This window comes from Chenopodium album, chromosome 11, assembly GCF_948465745.1.
Source record: "Chenopodium album chromosome 11, dcCheAlbu1.1, whole genome shotgun sequence".
NCBI lineage: Eukaryota > Viridiplantae > Streptophyta > Magnoliopsida > Caryophyllales > Amaranthaceae > Chenopodium > Chenopodium album.
This window is the reverse complement of record NC_137844.1, coordinates 15,092,516-15,113,984: the sequence shown is the minus strand read 5'-3', so window position 1 is coordinate 15,113,984 and position 21,469 is coordinate 15,092,516. Positions and strand designations below refer to the sequence as shown.

The window sequence follows — 21,469 nt, the reverse complement described above, 5'->3', positions numbered from 1 at the left end:
AAATATAGAAGAGAGTACTCTTCACATGTTGAGGGACCGCAAAGCTGCTAAAGAAGAATGGCGTCAAGTTGGGGTTCCTGTAAATGCTCATGACTTTCGTAATGGCTCATTAAAGCAGTGGATAACTCAAAACATCAAGGTATAATATCACAATAATATGTCCCCTGAAATTTGGCCTACATATTTTGCTATTGTAATATGGTGGATATGGAGGTGGAGATATGTTGTGGCTTTTGACAAAACAGGTGAAATCCCAGTGGATGTCAAGTAATTTTTGCTAGACAGATTCGAAGAGGTTTGAGGTAATGGGTGATGGTATTGGTGAAGCTCTCAAATAACTGCTAGAAGTGAGGCTTTTATAAAATGGTCTGCTCCTTCGATTGGGTGGTTTGCATTGAACTCTGATGGTGCAGCAAGAGGAGCTCCTAGGCCAGCTAGTGGAGGAGGATTAATCAGGGACAGTACGGGTTGGATAAACTATGCTTATTCTCTTAAACTTGGCCATTGTGGTGCATTCAAGGCAGAGGTCCTAGCTGCTGAATATGGCTTGGAGTTGTCTTGTAGAATGGGAATCAAGAAGTTGCAGGTGCAATTGGATAACAAATCGGTTGTGCAAAATTTTAACAGTGAGGATAATTATATGGGTGAGTGTGTTCATGATGTCATTCATTGTAAGGAGCTAATTAAGAAGCCGGATTGGGAAGTGGAAGTGAAACATATATACCGTGAAGCAAATCAAGCGGCAGATTGGCTACCTAATCAAGGTGTTACCCAGAACAACAAATTTGAGTTGATTCAAGTCTCCCTCTTAACTTTAGAGTGTATTTTGCATAATGATGTAGTTGGTATGGCTATGCCACGATTTGTACCCCTTAGTTTTTTATTTGAGTTTTCTTTTTTCCCGGGGCCTAGCCCCTCGTTTGCACCAAAAAAAAAAAAAAAAAAAAAAAAATCAACTATGACATATGAATAGTGTAAAATTCCAACTCTTGTTTAAAAAAAAAGAGGGAGTACATAACATATATTGAAAAATTCAATCTAATTACTTTATGCATTTATGCAATGTGATTATTAAAAATAAAACAAAACCCGTACTACTCACTAAAAAGATATTTTAAGAAAGTTGATTACGGAATACTAATTATCCTTAAGTAATACAAAATCAACTAAAATTTCATATTATGCCGGTCAAAGTGTGTCAAAAAATATAAGGACAAATGTATATGAGTTTGTATACGGGTACTAACCTAAGCTAATATTTTCATTTTCTTATATAAAACCTTATAGCTTCTAATTTCTATTACTATAGTATTGTTTTTATAAAATTCAATTTAATAACCTTTACGCATTTAGTATCGGTATAAATTAAAACTCAAGTTATTATGTATTTTTTTTTTGGATAAATATTGTTGAATTAACACCATTCTTTATAATTTTTGTCGTAAAGTATTATTATGACCGTGCATGACACGTGACTTGATCTAGTCTAGAGATAAATACCAGCATAGGCTTATTTTGAGCAGATTTAAAGGTTGAATTATTCTCATTAAATTTTTCTAATTTTTATCTTACAAAATTTGAGCATGACAATTTTTTTTTTTGGTGTTTAGAGAGCCACAAGGGCGGGGTGAGAATTGATCCCAGATCTCCTGGAACTAGGAGGGAAGCTTTAACAACTTGAGTTATCCCTCACTACAAACCCTCATACTCCTCCGTGTGTTAATAAGTGTTACACCTACCAAATCCGACCGTATTTTAATAAGTGTTACATTTCTTTTTTGGCAAAAAGCTACATTTAAATTTTATATCTCTATCCTCTCATGGTCCCCACCCAAAACCACTACTATTTTTTTATTATGTAGTATATCTTTCCTCTCACATTCATTACTTTTCAATAAAGTATTAATTCCACTATCTTTCTTTTACAATTTTTTAATACTCCAATTACCCCACTTACCTCTTATTTTATTTAAGTCAATTAAATTGGCTAAAACTAAGTGTAACGCTTATTAAAACACGGAGAGAGTAAACGATGATCTAAACCTTACACTTGCTTCAAAATATACCATTGATTGACTGATATAGTCATCTTACAAGTTACACTTCCCTTTCCTTCCTCACATATCCTTGTCACACTCTCTCCTCTTCAATTTTTTATATTTCCCCACATATATGTGTCCAACGGAACACTCTTTAAATAACACATCGTGAAGACCCTTAACTTTCCACTTTACTTCAAATCAAAACAAAACCAGAAGTTTCTCAAAAAATACTCTCAAACACAAAGAAGAGAAAAACGGTTTCTCCAAAAACACAAAATAAAAATGGCAGATTGGGGACCGGTGGTTATTGCGGTGGTGCTATTCGTTCTTCTGACACCAGGCTTACTCTTTCAAATACCCGGCCGCGGCCGTGTCATTGAGTTTGGTAATATGCAAACCAGTGGCGCCGCTATCGTCGTACACGGGATCATTTACTTTGGTCTCATTACCATCTTCCTTATTGCTATTGGTGTTCACATCTACGCTGGTTAGCTTTACTTTGTTGATTTCATGTAAAGTAGATTTGATTCCACTGAATATTCAAAAAAATATCAAGTAGTATTATTATTGGAAGCTTTGAAAGATTTATTAAATGTATTGTTATTATGCTTTTGGATCTAGAAAGTTGCTTTTAATTTGTGTTTTCTCGGTTTTTTTTTTTTTTTTTTTAATTGTCATTTTTTATTGGTATGATTTCTGGGCAATTATTATGGTTTTTTTAATTGGTTTTTGACATTGAGGGGATTTGATTACTGATTGGTGTATTAAAGAGAAATTGGTGGGTATTTTTGATTATTTTAACGGATTTTCCGAGGGTTTGGGTAGTTTGTTAACTTGTTATTATAATGAATCTAATTTTGTATGAGAAAATGGGGAGTGCTAAATTTGTGCTATCATTGATATGGTCAAATTATAAAGTAATTTGTACTTCTAAATATTTTTGGCAACAAATTTGTACATCTTAGAAAATGGTTAAAGTTGTAATCAATTTCGAATTAGCAATAACACTCTCTTATGTGATTTATGTAAGATAACTTTAGCTTAATTCCGTGATTTAAACTTGACTATAGTTTATACAATTATACACAAATACAGAGTAAACAAGTAAACCATTTATAACAATGAATTACTCCTTACTATATAAGGATGTGATAGTATCAATGAATCATTTCAATTCGATATTATCTTAAATAAGAAACTAATCTTGCATATGGTTGTATGAGAAACTAATCTAGTAATCTTGCTTATGGTTGTCAATAAAGACAATTTGACTATATTGTAGAAAATTTTATGTTTGGGCATCATCAAGTGACAAAAATGTCTATGAATTAAATGAGACGTACACCTATGCTAAATTCAGGGACAAAATTTCGTTCATGTTCTCAAACAATCCATGAGGTTTGTTAAGCATGTTCGACATAACTAGCTACTCGTATAATCTTTACTCGTACCGTTTTTCTACTATGGTGTAGTCGTGTAGGTGATGAGAGTAGTGCTACCAAGCCAAGCTTGGTCTAGTGGAAAGGATATTACCTTTCAACCATGAAGTTAGAGGTTTAATTCCCACTAGTGACAATTTGGGGGACTGCGATTTCTTTATCTTCCCTCGCTCTTCCAAATTGCCTAGCCCGCTAACCCGAGACGGGAAGACCTGTGAGAGGTTCCAACTCGATAGGGCCCTTCTCTTTACCAATTAAAAAAAAAAATGAGAGTAGTTGTGATTATTTATTCTAGAATCACCCTCTCATGTTCATCATGCAATAAACATGCCGTGAGAATGACTGAATGAGTCTTTCATATGTAATGAATATTGTCGTAGTGTATTAAGGGATGAGCTAACTAAACTTTTTTTTCTTTTCTTTTATTTGGATTAGCATTAGCATATCGTTTTTCTTAAAGAAACTTTTTATAAAAGAAACTTTATGTAAAGAGCACGTATGATACGACGAAAGGGTAAGATAGGATGATATTGTAATTACGTATCTTAATTGAAGTGAATTCTCTTAGATTAAGAAAGGTGGCTTCAAATTTCAATATGGAGAGTAATTCCTGTCTGACCTGGCTTCTAAAGATTTTTATACTTGTACGAGTAATATTTTATGGGGGAAATTCCCTGTTTCTCATTCTCAATATGAGAAACAGAGTTTGTTTCTCATAAGGGCAATAACGGAAATTCACCCTGTATAAGTCATGTGCTGGAATTTCCCATGTATTTGGAATTTCCCATGTATAAGTCATGTACATGGAATTTCCCATGTATTACAGGGCTACATATCACTTTTGACGGTGTTAAACTACAACGTTTATGCATTCTTAATTTTTTTTAAAAAAAAAATAGAAGAATTGGGTTTTGAAGGTTGAAAAAAATAGAGGAGCAGGAATTCACCCAACACGATTTCTGGGCGAAAGTCAGGTCAAAAGGTCCAACTGAATTTGTCGAGGTGAAAACATGCAACTCGAAAAAGTTAAATAAACTGAATTTATAGCGGAGGTTTGTGATTCAAACTTGAATAAACGGAGGTCTGCGATTCAACCCCAAAAAGACTACATCAATTCGTTCAAACGGAGGTAAGTGAGATCTTTGGGAGCCATTAATCATTGTCATATGTCGTGTTGGTACAAATTCCTTGGTTTGTTTTTGAATTTGGATTAATTGACAAACTGAATCGATTTAAGGGTGAATTGTTGTCTGGTTTGAATGAATGTTATTAGAAAACCCTAGAACAGAACTTACGAATTGATTGAAGCGACGAAAAAAATAGACAACTTCACTAACCTATTACACTTCAATGGAATTAGACAAATTCAATAGCCGATTATTTCATCTGGTCTGGAATTGTCTAGAATCTCTACTAGTTCAGAGAGACCGCCACGCCATTGATGGAGAGGAGAGAGAGAAGAAAACATGTGTAATTTTTTTTAACATTTGCTCGAACAAGAATCATTTACTAAAGTAACGTCATCCAAATTTACTCAAACAGCTTGACACATAAGCTGTCCCCACAAAACCCGACTCAGCAGCTCAGGAAGTAGGGATGGCAATATTAAGTGGATATCCACGAACCCGCTCCACCCGCTATAAATAAATGGACGAAAACCCGAATTAAATGGATGAGAAGCGGGTGACGGACGAAGCGGGTGATGGATCGGATCGGATGTGGATGATACTTTTTTCACCCGCTAACCATCCACCCACCCGTTTAACATATATTATATTTTTTAATCTAAGAATTTTAATAATTAAATATGAAATGTGCAAGAAAATTACTTATTTTTTTGTTGCAAATTAATTGTTCAAACAATATATTGTTATTGTTTCATTTTGTATTAATAAAATAAAAAAAGTATTGTACAAATAACCGAAAATTAGAGTTTATGTGAGTTTTTTTCCACTTTAATACTCATCCATTAGTCATCCGCTCCACCCGTTTCATCCGCGGATGATAGACGGACGGATATGGATGATGGGTGAAGCGGATGACGGATGGATGTGGATGGAGCGATTAGAGTAATGGATGGATGCGGGTGAAGCTCCACCCGATCCGAATCCGATCCATTGTCATCCCTATCAGGAAGTGAAAAACTTGGCATTATTTTCCAAAATGCCATTATGAGAAACACAAGAGTGTTTCTCATAATGAGGAACTCGGATGCCCTCATTTTATAGGAGATTTTCACGAATAATCATCTAATACATTGATTTTCGTAATCGTATGGTGATGAAATAAGCAAGTTAAACATAGTACTCTTATTGTCTCATAATATAGTTTGCATTTTTCATGGAAATATACAAAACACTAAGATAAAGAGTAGTTTAAGAACAAATTATTAATGCACTAATATTTGAATAGGAAATATATATGAAAAATAAAACAACAATAAGTTTTTATCACAAAAATATTGGATCATTTGGATGAGTCTGTTTCACCGTGAGCCCACCCAAAGTTGATATATCATATTTAGATTCCACCCAAAGTTGATATATCATATATATATCAAATAACATGTACTCCCTCCGTGTTTTAATAAATATTACAGTTTGACTAAACACGTATGCCGAGACATAACTTTGACCCTTAATTTATCTAATTATATATTAATAAAATCATAGGAAATTTTATAACATAAAAGTATACATTATAACGATTCTAATAATATATTATACAATAACATTTGTTTTTTATATAGTAGTAAATTAATCAACTATTATGTAAAAGTGAAAAAGTCAAAGTGTAACACTTATTAAAACATGGAGGGAGTATGAAATTTTCAAAAACTTAGATAATATTTAGTTTGACCCTATTTATACACTAATTCAAATTATAAACATCTGGTATTCTGGTTTGATATGATTTTCTTATTTGACCAAATTTTGACCCTATTGTACACTAATCCATAAGATAAAAGTTGTCAAAGAGATGTTATTGTACTATGTATGTAATTTCCAAATATAAAATGTTCATACGAAATTAAAGGTATTTAACGATTAATAAACACAAATATTTAAAAAGATAATATATGTCTTGATTGACTTAATATTTCTAAAATGTCAACCTTAATAAGTGGAACTGAATATAGTTTAAATTTAAGAAAAATACACTTTAATAATTCCAATTATTGGTAATTTACCTTTTTAACAGGTAATCGGTTATTGGGGGACTGTTGATGGCAAACTCATAGTATAGTTGAGATTACTAGATAATAAACTTCAATTGGGATTATTAGAAGTAAATCGTCAATAGTTAGGATTATTAAAGTGTATTTTTCCCTAAATTTATAATTAGGGACCTTTAGGGGTAATACAAGTTTGGCTTACTTATTAAGACTTTGCCACCCCTGCACCTCACTGTATATTTGTATCCCTATCCCTCATAGAGTCACATATAACAAGTAAACAATACCCCCATACTTCGATCACTAATTCTCCGTTCATTGTCCATCCCTTTTAATGACCTGCTTAGCACGGTTAGGGGCACATTGATACCTTGCCTATGCATCCTCGTTACACTTTATAGTTCTTACTCGATCTTCATTTTATATGAATACTTTTAAATTAAACCCCTAAGTTGAATATCTATGGACTTATGGAGTCTGTGTCACACTTCTCACACATAAAATCATTAATAACGATGTAGCCATGGGCAAACCACAAGAAAAAAAAAGGATTGGAATTGCGGGAAAGAGGGTGTCCACAATGGAGGAAATATAAGGTAGGGAGTAGATAGAAAGACAGGGTGATCGAGTTCATTGTGTTGCTATGGGTAGTGACAGGGTGAGGGGGTTAGGGATGATTTTTTGCATTTATAATTGGGACATTGGGATAGATAATAAGAAATTGCCCTACTAAGTCTGAAAGGATCGATGATATGAAATAATTGCTATAGTTTATAAGGTATGTACGTAGATCTTAGAGTACTAGACGCAAAACATGTCGTCTTTTAAAATATAAAGAAACATCAAAACATGGGACTATGGGAGCATGCATATAGCATCAATAATGCCATTATTTAAAATAACATATGTAACACTTGTTTAAAATTTTAGGGTATGCGATTGTAGGATATTTGTGTTCATCACCAGAATTTGTGCTTTTAATGCTCAAGAATAAGCCGAAAGGCCCAAAACATTATCTATACAGTGTATGAAAATTAGGTGTATAGATGGATAGAGAATTATACTCCGTATCATACTTGTATATGTTAAAATTTGCAAAATTTACAATAAATATGACAAAAAAAAAAAAAAAAAAAAATGTATAGCACTAGTAGAAAGACTGTAAACAGTAGAGTAACTACCAATGTTCATGATATTGTCCAAGTATCTTTGCTAAAATCAAAGACAAACAAATCAAAACCATTTCTTACAAAATACAAATAATAAAAAAAAAAAAAAATAAATAAAATACTATAGTCTTAAAAGCAATACAAAACTATTTATATGTATATACCTTAACGACCCCAAGTTTCCCTATTTTCTCCACAAAAAAACTGTTTATCTTGATGTCCTATGAAATCTTATTATAGCATTATATTATGTCTCTTCACCAAAATCAAAACAGTGGGTTTCTGGTGCGGCTGGCTGCACCATGCGGCAGGTTGTTAAATCAGTAAATGACAAAGTAACCCCCAGACAAAGTAACCCCAAGACAAAAGTAACCCCTGACTGTTAGTAACCCTTGACCAAGTAACCCTGACTGACCTAGTAACCCCTGACCTAGTAACCCCTAACCGACCTGGTAACCCCCGACCTAGTAACCCCAAGTAACCCCTAACCGACCTGGTAACCCCCGACCTAGTAACCCCTAGTAACCCCTAACCGACCTAGTAACCCCCGACCTAGTAACCTCAAGTAACCCCTAACCGACCTAGTAACCCCCGACCTAGTAACCCCAAGTAACCCCTGACCGCCGACCTAGTAACCCGAAGTAACCCCTAACCGTCCTAGTAACCCCCGACCTAGTAACCCCAAGTAACCCCTGACCGACGACCTAGTAACCCCTAACCGGACCACCTAGTAATCCCGGATCTAGTAACCCCTTACCCACCACCAACAAAAAACTACCACCAACAACCACCACCAACGAACCACTACCAACCTAAACGCCTTGCCACTAGCCCCTAACCCACAAACAAACTCCGATCCAACCAAACCATTAAAAAAAAAATCAAATCAAACAAATACCTTTAGATTTAACAATGGAATATGGCTAAAAGGCCAAATTTGACCATGAAAATTCTAGATCTAGAGTTTTCATGGCCGGATTTGGCCTTAAAAACTTTGAATTTGTTTTCCGACGACGGAGTCACCAAACCACCACTACCCTCCCAGTGAAACCACTATTTCCAACGAACGAATCACCGACGAACGAACCATGAAGACGACGATTGCGAAATTTGTGTTACGTTCTCTGAGAAAATGAGATGAATGTTCTAGCTTGAAGAAGAAGAAAAGAGGAGAGAGAAAGAGAATAGAGAGGAGAGAGAAAGAATTTTAAAAAATAAAAAAAAATTGTGGCGGGCCACACCGTGTGGCCAGCCACATATGAAACATTGTGAAATCAAAATGGGCAAAATGGCATTATTTAGGAATATTTGATTGATTGTGATACGGTGATACCTTTGATGACTGAATATAATATATGGAAAGATTCTCTACCTAAATAGGGTGATCAAAACAAGCACTTAGTCTACTCTACATGATCATAATTTCTCTACCTCTGGTGTTCATTAAAGTTATACAAGATTCAAAGCAAGACCATACCCGAAAGCCATAACAACATCATTTACATAGGCTCCGACGAATATTTTGCTTCATTCATTGAATTCACCAAGCTACCTATACACAAGATATCAATATCTCCTATAATCATTAATTAATCATACTCATACCATTGACATCTTCAAAGGCAATTCGCTCTCGTGAGAAGCCATCGACGAGAGCGAGCCTCCATAGGATCCGTGGTTGTTGTGGTGCTCGCCTTGGGCCACTGAATCACCAAAATGAACCTGCTTTGAGGTATCTCCTTTAGAAGAATAGTTATTATTTGTGGTGTTATTTGTGTTACTATTTTCCAAGTTAACACCACCTTCAACAGTAGCTTCGGTGTTGCCACAATCATCGTTATGAATGGTATTGCTAGGTAACACGCTGTTTCCCCAACAAACCATCCTAAAACCGAGGGCTCGGGAGAGGATTCGATAAAGGACGGTAATGACCCAAAAAAACCAAGGTAGACAAACTAGTGTGATGCCGATGACCGGGTACCAAGATGTGGCGGGAGTTTCAGGTTGGGTCATGTAGAGCACCAAGAAGGTGCCTCCGGAAAGAATGCAGGTCAAAAGAAATACTGTAATGACCCATATGTAACATCTTGGCGTTAGAGTGATTGCTAACATTGCTGGTTTTTATCGCTCCTCAAAAATGATAACAATAATAAGAAGAAGAAAATTTGGAGATTATTAAGGGTGGTTTCATTACTTTTAACGTGTGGAAAATAAAATTTGATGTTTGTTTGATTTTAGGCCCATTTTCTTCATCCTTGACGCATGAGAAAATGGGCAAAAATAAAAAGAATGTAAGAATCTATAAAGTTAGGAATAAATTGAATGAGAAGTAATTAATTAAGCAGGGTAGATGTGCATAGGAGAATTGTTGATGGAGATAGAATTATGGTAAAATTGTTGTGTTTCAACAAATTTTCTCTCTCAATGAAGACGATGGTAGGCGGTAAGACAGGTTTCTCTCTCCCCCCTAAATCAAGGAAGACTAAAAGGGTGAGAGAGAAGCGGGTTGTTTTTTGCTCTTGTTTTAACGGATGTTATTATTGGTGTGGTAACAAATTTTCTCTTTTTTTTTTTTTTTTTTTTTTTTTTTTTTTCTTTTTTCACTTTGTTATAGAATTACTCATATATGATTTTATTTTGTTATAGAATTACTCATATATGATTTTATTTTGTTTTTCTTGTGTTTTTAAAAGACTAGACACACTTAATTGGACAAGTATTTAATTTTCACGACATTTCCTAATAAGTCTATGTGTCACGTGTCATATATTCATACCTTAAATATGAATGAGCCAGAGCTCTTTAGGTATTTGGGAGTTCCTTAAGCTTAAATAAAATTTGAATATTATACAAGCTCTTAATTGATGGTGGCTATTTCAAATCTTGATCGTAAAAATTGCTTTGGTGATGTAAAATGTCAAAAAATAAAAAATGTCACGATGTTATTTGAAACATATTCAATGATGCCATGCACATATGTGCCACATATGATAGGACTTATCATAGTTTTTTTCCTGTCATTTAAAATTTTTTAATACGATGATGAATCATATATAAGATTGTGAAGTAGAAAGGGCATGATGGTTCATCCATTGAAACGTTGACAATTATGATAAATTTTGTTGGCATTATTGAACAACCCCTTTAAGATTTTTTTTTTTTTTTTTTTGGGGGGTGATCATTTATGTAAGTATTGCAGGGGATGAAACTTGCATGGTGAACGTGATTGATAAGAATAAAGCTATAATATTTTATTTTATTTTATTTTTGTTACAATAATAAAGCAAAATAACTTTGGATGAAATAAATGCAGGCTTATTACATCAAAAGCAAAAATAGTTTGAACGTTTGAGAGAGCAAAAACTACGTACATATATTGGCGACATTCAACAACGTTTATACAGTGCTAAATTCTCAACTAGTGAGTGACCCCCGGGCGTTGCCCAGAGTTTCTACTGTTGTAGCGTACAATCAATAAATTTTGTAGAAGGCTTTTCAAAACTGCAATTGTCATTGTTAAACCAACATTGAGTTATTCTTATAGTTTTTTTTTTTTTTATTTTTAAATTGAATTTTGTGATTTGCACTTATATGAATTTTTTTCTATACAAATAACATAGTGGATATTGACTTGGATGGTTAAATAGTAATATGTGTAATAAGAGGTTTAGGAACACTTTTTAATATGCAGAGTACGAAGTAGGGAATAAAGAGTGAAGTAGGAAATAAATATGTGTTTTTTTTTTTGTAATAATTAAGCCATATGGTTTAAAGTTATATATATTTCTTTTTCATAATTATAATGTGTTTGATAATTAGCTTAGATGGCTAAAGAGTCAATTTTGTTGTAAGTGGTTTGGGGTTCAAATCCTCTTATCATCATTTTTTTATATTTAGTGATGGTGTGGTATGTGGAGATGTTGGGTAGGTGACATGGCGCCGTCAAATGTTTGTGAAGTGATGTGGCGTCATGAATTGTTGGTGAAGTGACGTGGCATAATTTGGAAGAGGCTACGTGGCGCATAGACGTTTTTATAAACGCCTTTTAATATAGTAGTATAGATTAAGAAGTTGTATTAGAGGTTTTCAAGGTGATTGTATCATTGTCTCTTAGAAGAGATGGACTATTGTTTAACAATATAACTAGCCTCATGTGTCATTTTATCACATATTGGCTATTTTTAATAAACAAAGCTAAAAAAGACTTGAATGGAGCCGATATGATATTTGTGAATATATCAATTGATCATTTGTCTCTCAATATTACTTATTTGTTAAAATTTGGAGAGGATTACTTGCTATCTAGAAACTTAGAAGAAACTTTTTACCTTTTGATGAAGAAAAAAAATGATGTTGCAAGGTACGTAGAAAGATAATTAAACCTTACAGTAACTTAAACTCCAACTTCATGCTATGTTTCACATAAATTGTCTATGTTGAATAACTTAAAGGAAATATCTAGAGACCTTTCTACAAACTCACCCTCTCTAGCTGTCTCCCTTTCTTAGCCCCCTCTTCCTTCGCAACATCATCTTCGTCTATTAGTCTTTTCTTGATATTAACACCTACTTGCAAAACTAATCGGTACTACCATAGCTAACAATTACCTCAATAGCTATATTTTGCTGAACACGCCCATAGAAGGACTTTTAGATTCTACTAACCTTCCTTGAGATAAAGGGATTACTAGTACCTATGTGTCTTTCCAATCAAACAAAATGAACTAATAACAAAAGAATTTTCCACGGCATTTGAAATACCTCAATCCCTAATATGTAAGTATCAGGTGAACAACCATTTCCTAAAACAACATACAAGGAACTATTAACAATCAATTGCCATAAAAAATAAGTTTATTTAAATGTACTACGTATATTATTGACCACGTATATTATTGACTTGTCAAGTCAGGCTTACGATACTGATTAGGCCTAATTAATTTAAACCATACCGAATATACAGTTTATACATAGTCATTATGCCCATACAGATCAAGCATGCAATACAAAACCTTACCATCACATCCCTTTTTTTTTTTTTTTAGAATCACAGTCAGGTCTAGTCCGTTTTCACAAATACAAATTACAAAAGGGGTAAAAAAAAGGTCACCTTACCTCTCCGGGCTCCTCCTCAAACACCACAACACATCTTCACTCCCTTGAGCCCTCCTCCACCTTCAACACACAAATTGTGCCAAGCAAATACCAACTACTCTCTCTTTCTCTTACCTTCAACAACAATGGCGACATTAGCTCGACTTTCAAGAAAAGCCCTAAAACTCACCCCACCACTTTCTCTCTCCTCCCATCATCATAACCCTCTCCGCTCTCTCTCCTCCGCCGCCGCCGCCGTGCAACCCCACCAGAAATCTCCGCCGCCGACGAAGAGAGAGATAGTTGAATCACCAGATCGAGTGAAATGGGATTACAGAGGACAGAGATTGTCGATTCCTTTGGGTCAATGGAACCCTAAGATCGCTGTTGATGCATATGTTGCTCCCAATGTTGTTCTTGCTGGTCAGGTTAATGTCTGCGATGGTGCTTCAGTTTGGAATGGCTCTGTTCTTCGAGGCGATCTTAACAAAATTATTGTTGGGTTTTGCTCTAATGTTCAGGAAAAGTGTGTTCTTCATGCTGCTTGGTCTTCTCCTACTGGTAATTTTACCCCCCTTTGGATTAATTATGATTGTTTTATGCAATTGATGTGAATTTATGATTTGATTGTGGTGGTTTGAGTTGGAAGTTGTGAATTTGCTGGGAAATTAGGATGGGTAGATATTGTGGGAAGGTTGAATGATAATGTGATTGCTATTGTAGTTTATTGGATTGAAATGGGTTGAATCAAATTGTACTTTGAATTTGATAGTTTGAGTAGAAAATCACGAATGTTTTCGAAAATGGGGTTTTGTAAAAATAAAATGGGAAGCTTAACGAGTAATGTGATTACTGCTGTACTATTCTTTTTATTGGATTGAAATGGGTTGGATTAAATTTCACAGTTAATCGCTCCTTGCTTCTTTTTGTTGTTATTATTGGAAGGGTAATACAGAGTAGGAGCTTAGGAATTCACCTTTTAATTAAGAGGTGAATGCCAAAGCAGCCGGTTTTCAGTTTTGGGAAAAAGACTGGTTGTAATTTTGATCTCCCCCAGTCCCCACTCCATTGCTTCTATGGTACTTAAACTCTCTTTACAGCTCAAGTATTAGTCTTTCGTATTTGCGCCAAATAGGTATGGAGACTTGAATGCTTCAATTATAGCCAACACATAGAAACTATTATCCTTTCATGTGTACATTATACATGCATAAGGAAAGTATCCTATATCCTTGTGCACATATTGTATATTAGGAGGCTCTTCTAATCTTTTGGGAGGAAATTTACACCTGGCCTTGAACTTTCTTCGTGATGTCACTATGGATTATGCTTGGTTCTTGGGTGTCTAGGCTCTAGAGTCATATAGTGCTTGTGACATGCTCGTGTTTGATGTGCACTGTCACCTAAACAGATATGAATAGTCAATTATGATTCTTGAAAAGTATCAGGAAGACATATTGAAGCTTTTTGGAGGCATGTTGGATACTTGTAGTGATTAACAATTCTGAAGAGTCTGAGCAGTATAAGTTGCGAAAACAGAGAAGTTGTAAACTTTTTCTGTTGGAAAGATAAAATAATTATCTACCATTGGTATTAAGAGGGTTCTCTTTTTGTTCTTGTGATGGTTGAATCTGAGATTATTTGCAATGATAAAAGTTTAATGGCTAACCACCTTCCCCATCAGCTAATACTGGTCTAAATTTCTTTTATACTCGTCATCCTTGTGTGTACTTCATATCTAATCACTATGATTACCAAAAAAATTATTTGTTACTTTATCAGCAGATGAAGTGGAAAAATTAAGAGTTTCAGATGTGAATTTCTGATCCTTTCTACGTTGGGATGATATATGATGCTTTAGTATTGAAATTGCATGACATAAAATGTTCTGTCGTTGAATTACTTGAATTTGTTTCCTTCATAAATATTACCTCCTCAAATTTTTTGATAATGGCAACATTGGGAGATAAAGAAAAACCAATGTGATGAAGAGAGATGAGGTAAAGAGAACAATTAGCCCAAAAAGGTGATGTTGTATTTATTCTGCATCTTCCCAGAAAGGAACACCTTGTGATTATTAAAGTATGGAGAAAGTATATGTTACATAGTAAAATTTATAATTTCTAGATAATCAATTGTTCATAGGTATTTTAAGCTATAATATGCTTATCCTTTTATCTACATCTTTGCATCTCTTTTAAGGGACAAATGGATCCAAATAGGTTCTGTTTTAAATTCTATGAAGTGAATAAACCATTAAAGTATGATAATCTGCCATTGAATTTACCAAAATATCATATGATTGCTAGCTGCAGCATAGGTGTCTGCAGCAGCAAGCAACAAGCAACATGTTTACCACCTTTTTTGAAACTATCACCTATCTTTTATCTTTCCTTTTTCCCCCATTTGTATTGAAAACAGCCTTTCTTCCATTATTGCGGATTTATCATTGTAATTGTTCTTCCACTTACCAAGCTTAAGGAGAGCTCCTTCCAACCATGAGATTGGAGGCTCAATACCCACTAATGGCAATTTGGGGGATGGGACTTCCTTACCTCCCCTCACTCTCCCAAATTGTCGAGCTGCAAAACCGGGATGGGTTGACCCATGAGTGGTTCCGGCCTGCTACTTCAGCCAACACACAAGATGAGACTTTACTACTGTGGAGCGGCTTTTTGCAAAAAGATGAGGGTCCGTAAGATGCCGGAAAATCGAAATATATGAGATCACAAACGTGGATTGCTCGCAGCTAAAACAAAAAAGACGTTAGAAAGCTTTTTGTAAAGATCCCGATACCGGTTTTTCCGGCTCCGTGACCGAAAGAACCTAACATACTAGTACCAGACTGAAAAGGTTTGTGAGGTTCCTGCTAGAGTGACTCTCACTCTAGTGGGGAGAAGGCAGGTGGGAACGAGCGTAGCGAGAGCAAGTTCCAGTGGCGGGCTGGGCTGTCTTCATGGTTCCTAGATCATGGTATAGAAGGGCCTTTCATCTTACCTACAAAAAAAAAAAAAAAAACATAAAAATAGTTCTTCCACTTGGACATTATCAATTATTTCAAGTGCTGTGAGCATTTCCTTCACTTTCACCACGGGGAGGACTCCGTAGCACCATATCCTTCTTTTCCACCTGTTATTACCTGTCTTTCATCCCCGGGCCTTGTCCTTGCAGCATTTGAATTAACTTATTAGCATATTAGTGATCTATAGGTCTATAATGGTCTCTTTGCATCATTTTATTACCTTGTGAGGCTTTGGGCTTTTTTTTTTATCAAATTTTGCATATCTATTCCCAGCCACTTAGATGCTTGAAATGATGACTTGCTGTATGGACTGTCCACCTAATGAGCTTATTTTGGCAAGATTTCCTTTTGGGTAAAACTTTTGAACCATTTGAAGACATTTTTTAATCTGTAAACCTTTTCTTTACAATTTGTTCAAATATTTCACCTGGAGTCTAGTAGGTGCAGCTCTTGAGCTGAAGCTGTGGTATTTGAATTAAGGTGAATGTTTTCCGACTGGTGCATGTGCAATTGATATGATTGCCACTCAAGGTTTTCAAAATCATCACTTCTGTAGTTGAAAGTACTTTTGCCATTGCCTCTAGGTAATAATTGGCTCTGATAAAAATTGGAGGTAAAATTTGAAAGGTAGTTAAGGAAGTTTCCAATATATATTGAGAAATCTGGCTATAAGGCTTATAGGAGTTAAAACTTGTCTTGGAGGGTATTTTCTTAAGTTAATGTATTTGTGTGAAAAGCTAAAAGCATAATTGCCACTCTAGTCAGTTTTTAGGCCAAACAATTATTTGTCACGTTGTCTCTTCCTTTTCTTTTCTCCTACAGTCCTACTTTTCATACCTTCCAAGCTGTTGCTGCTCCTCCACCCCACTTTTCCTTAGTTCTTTCCTCCCTCTTTACTAATCTGATTGACTGGTGTTTTAACTGCAATTCCTAGGCTTCAGTTTTTTATTAACCTAAAATTCCAGGTTATTGGTTCTCATTAACCTAGATTCCTAGGTAAAAGGGTTAACTTGTATAAATTCAGGATAGACGTGTTCCTATCCTTTGTAGCATTGGCCTATTGGAAAGGGGTTGCTTCAGAAAACAGATAAAGGGATTGTATTGCTATTTTGTTTGGTCAATGTTATCATCTTAGTCCATTTTAACAAAGTTGAAAGAGTATTTAGTACAAGTTTTTAAACTTTGAGTTATAGTAGAGTACCAGTTATCTCATTGATGGGTTTATAATAAATGGAATCTTTTGCAATGTATGAGTAAGATCTCATACATCTAATCCCTCCACCCCAGCCTAGGTTAGATTCTGATTAGATGATGACTCTGTCATCAACTACATGTCTGAACAAACTAGTAAAATTTCATTGTCTTACTTCTTTCTGTGCTACTTATCAGTGTTGATTTGGGAATTATAGAAATGGAAAGTTTACTGATTAAAAAACTCACCTACCTTTGGAATGGTTAGCATTCACAATTCCATGGGAAGGTGAGTTTTCAATCAATAACCTTAATCAAATCTATATTGACCAATCCCAAAACCGAACTTGAATCTTTGGGCTGTGTACATATGTTTTCAATCCACAATCCATATTGACCCTTTCCCATTGGACCACAAAATTCAAAGTCACCACTGCCTCTCTTAGCTCAAATTTTCTTTGACTTCAATCTAATGCTCTTTATTCATTGAAGATGATTGGGGCATTGACAATTGGCGAACTAGTGGCTCGTGCTAATGATGGCTCATTATCATTTGCAACCACTATAGTAAATCACCTTGTAGAAAAATAGACAAGAATGCTTTAGAGATGATAATAATGCACGTTAGATGCTAGATCAAATGAATGCCTCAAATAACACTGACATTAGGTTGCTTTTATTGGATTGGATTGTTTTGGCTTACACTTGACATGATCACGCCAGCCAAATGTTTTATTTAGATTCCCTACAATGAACTATGTTGTTTTAGAATCCTTCATTAGAAAGTATCCTTTAATCTCAAGCCTAAACCTGAGAAAACTTAAACAAACAGTGGTGTTGCAATAGTTGTGAAATGCCACTTGTTTCGGCCACTGTAGTTTAAGAAACATTAATCAAGTTGCCAGGCCTTTTGTATATTGAAGCTCAAACCTCATAATGATTGCTTCAGCTATTGTGTATTTTGATCTTGTTATGAACGCTTTGGTGGCTTACGATAGTGTATATGGTCATCACTTCTCTAGTTGCTGTTGATCAGTGTCTTATTTGATGTACTTAGGAATACATGTGTTTCCATCATTCTTTCCAGTACATTTTCTGGATGATTGGTTTTATTGTCTATTTACATGTTCACTTGCGTAAAGTCTGTACATGTAATAATGCCTAAATTCTTATTGTTTTTTATGGGAGCTTTATAACGATCAATTATTGTATCTTACATGTTAAAAGATCTATAAATGCATTATATTTGTTAATTTCAAGACTCATAAGTTTGCTATTAGCATTGGCTATTCATGTCACTAAGAGCATTAGTTATGGAAAAAGTTAAAAATCCAAAACCAAAACTCTGCTTGTAATAATTATTAAGTATATAAGAGAAATCTAGAAGAAAATACCCTCCTGTTGGGTTGACCTGAACCGCTGAACCTGATAGTTCAGGGTCAGGGTTCAGCACTTTTGGAATAGTGACTGTTTATAAATTATGTTATATAATCATATTCTGCAGTTTTCCAGTTGATTAAATTTTCATAATATTTTAACTGTTCACCATGGTACTATTAAGTATATTATGCTCTGTGGTCTAATAGAGGGTTTTGGGATACTATTTAGGTCTATGAGGGTTTTTTTTTTTTTTTTTTTTTTTTTTTTTTTTTTTTTTTGGGGGGGGGGGGGGGGGGGGCTGTTTTTAGGATGGTTGTATTACATAAGCAGACATCTAAGAACACAGGGAGTGATCCATATGCATGTTTAAAATTGCTTGTTTTACTTTATTCTTCTAGTGCTCCACTTGGTTAATATACACAGTTAGCTTGGTGTAAGCTTAAAGCAACATAAAAAGACTTGCTGTATTGTCAAAGTATGCAATCTGAGGCATTGAGAAGTGGGCAGCGCTCTTGGCTTTCATTCGTGTTGATAGACATTATCTGCTGTGGGCTTTTCCATTGTGCTCTCAGAGTTCGTGTAAGCTGAAGATGTCCATTTACACTGTCAGTGTTAATTTATGAAGTCCGGACTATTTCTTTTAACCTGGAAAGTATAAAGTATCAGTTTTGTCGTAAAATTCTTTTTTTTTTTTTTTTTTTTTAAGGTTTAATAAGACCCTTCACTACATAAGATAACCTGATGTATAGTAAGTTAGTAACTACAGTCCTATTTCCAACCTTATGCATTGAGAATCTGGCAGTGCTCTTGGTTTCATCTATGCTGACAGACATGAATGCTGTGGGATTTCCACTGTATTCTCTCAAAACTAGTGTAGCGAAGGATTTCCATTTACTCAGTAGGTCTTAAATTATGATTTTAAGAGTTTTCTTCTCCCAGGAGAGTATGAAGTATCTCTTTTGTTGTAAAGTTTATTAAGAATTTAAGGGCTAATTATGCTCGTAGCAACCAAATGAATGTGAATGAGGTTTTGGGTTGTCTGGAATATTGACCTATGTTCATATTTTTGTAAAGCCCTTACGATTTCCAATGACCGATTATCTGTCCACCTTATCAATTGCACTACTGCAGTAGGTAAGGTATGTTTTATACTCCCTCCGTCCCTTAATACAAAGCCTCATTTGCTTTTTGGGTAAACCAAATACCATGCCTCTTTCTATTTAAAGGTTGTATTTTTTTTACATTAATACCCTCTTTTTGACGAGTTATCTTTTTTTCCTTTACTTTTTTGTACTTCTAACATCAATTTCCAACACTTTTTCTCTCTATCTATTCAATTATTCTCAACTACTTTTCTTTCTCTCTATCTCTCTCTAACCCCACATGTACTTATGTACTTTTAAGCATTAGTTTTAAAAAAATTTCAACTTTCTTAATTCCCGCGCAAAAACCAAAAGAGGCTTTGTATTAAGGGACGGAGGGAGTACTTGATTGTATTTTGACATTGTTGCCAGTAAATTGAGGACTGCTGCTATTTATAAGACCATCTTTGTAACTTTACTAAGAGCATTGTGATTTATGAGCATGCTGCTGAGTGGCATTTCCAAACATGGTTATGCTATAGTCTAATATGTTTGCATTGTTCAGGTCTACCGGCTGAGACATCTATCGAAAGGTTTGTTACTGTTGGTGCATACTGTCTCTTGAGATCTTGCACAATTGAGCCAGAATGCATCATAGGACAGCACTCGATTCTAATGGAAGGTTCTTTGGTGGAGACTCATTCTATCCTTGAAGCCGGTTCTGTTGTTCCTCCAGGAAGAAGGATTCCTACTGGTGAGCTCTGGGCAGGTAATCCTGCCAGATTTGTGAGAACCTTGACTCATGAAGAGACACTTGAGATCCCTAAGCTCGCTGTTGCAATTAATGACCTGAGCAAAAACTACTTCCATGAGTTTCTCCCATACTCCACCGTATATTTGGAGGTTGAGAAGCTGAAGAAGAAGTTGGGGATTAATATCTGAAATATTTTTTGCTTAGGAGATTTTCATGTTTAATTGTATCAAATCAACTCAACATCCTCTCTGAAATAAGCAGCGTCATGACTCGGGTTACATGATTTTGGAGTTCTGTATTTTCTGTTGACCTCTGTACGAAGTGTGGAAGTTCAAAAAGTCCCAAAACGGATAATACAGATGAAACATGGATCTCGCCATGTAGTAATTTGTAGTGTTTTTGGATTGATGTTTTTGGGCGATAATTTTAAATAGAGTTGTATTTGTTTAGCATTACATTGATGGAAGATCAATTTTAATGTCTAAATCTGATACTATAGTTGTTTATTAAGCTAAAGGACATTACAGATTTTGTTGAATTTTCTTTACTTTGTGACAATGCATGACTTAAACATGATAGCTAAAATGACAATAAACTGACAAACTAGAAATATTCTAGTCGGATAAAACAATGAATAGCACAATAAATAAAAAATAAAAAATAAAAAATAAAAAAAAACAATGGACATTTTTTTTTTTTTTTTGGGTAAGTGGGTTGAGCCGTACAGAAAGGAAGGGGGTGTCATGGCGTTGCAAACTTGCAACTTTTACTTAAAGAACAAAAGGAATATTGAAAATTAAGTTTTAGAACTAGGGTTCTAGGAATACTATAAAGGTTGTTTTGAAGAATTATACCAAGTGTCTTATACAAAATATGTATTTTTTGACGAAACTTATACAATGTTAACTACTTGAATTAACGAATAACTTAAAACAAAAGATAAAAAATAAAAAAAAACCAAAGTTATTTTAATATTTACTCAGTCTAACTTAGAGTTTATTCAAGTATAGGAGGAGATCTCAAAACAATTATGGAGTTACTGATTCTCTGTATTTTAAATTTATTTTTGCTGATTCTCTATTACATTTCGTCTTTAAAATTACTGATTTTTACCAAATTAAA

The 21,469-nt window shown here is 34.7% G+C and overlaps 1 protein-coding gene across 1 annotated transcript; it reads left to right on the top strand.

Annotated features, from left to right (window-relative positions):
• The first annotated feature begins 12,930 nt into the window (after positions 1-12,930).
• Positions 12,931-20,885, top strand: LOC145567434 (gamma carbonic anhydrase-like 2, mitochondrial). Its single transcript, XM_081626706.1, has 2 exons — positions 12,931-13,479; positions 20,159-20,885. The coding sequence occupies exons 1-2, from the start codon at positions 13,065-13,067 to the stop codon at positions 20,533-20,535; spliced, it is 792 nt and encodes a 263-aa protein (XP_081482832.1). The 5' UTR covers positions 12,931-13,064; the 3' UTR covers positions 20,536-20,885.
• The last annotated feature ends 584 nt before the right edge of the window (positions 20,886-21,469 follow it).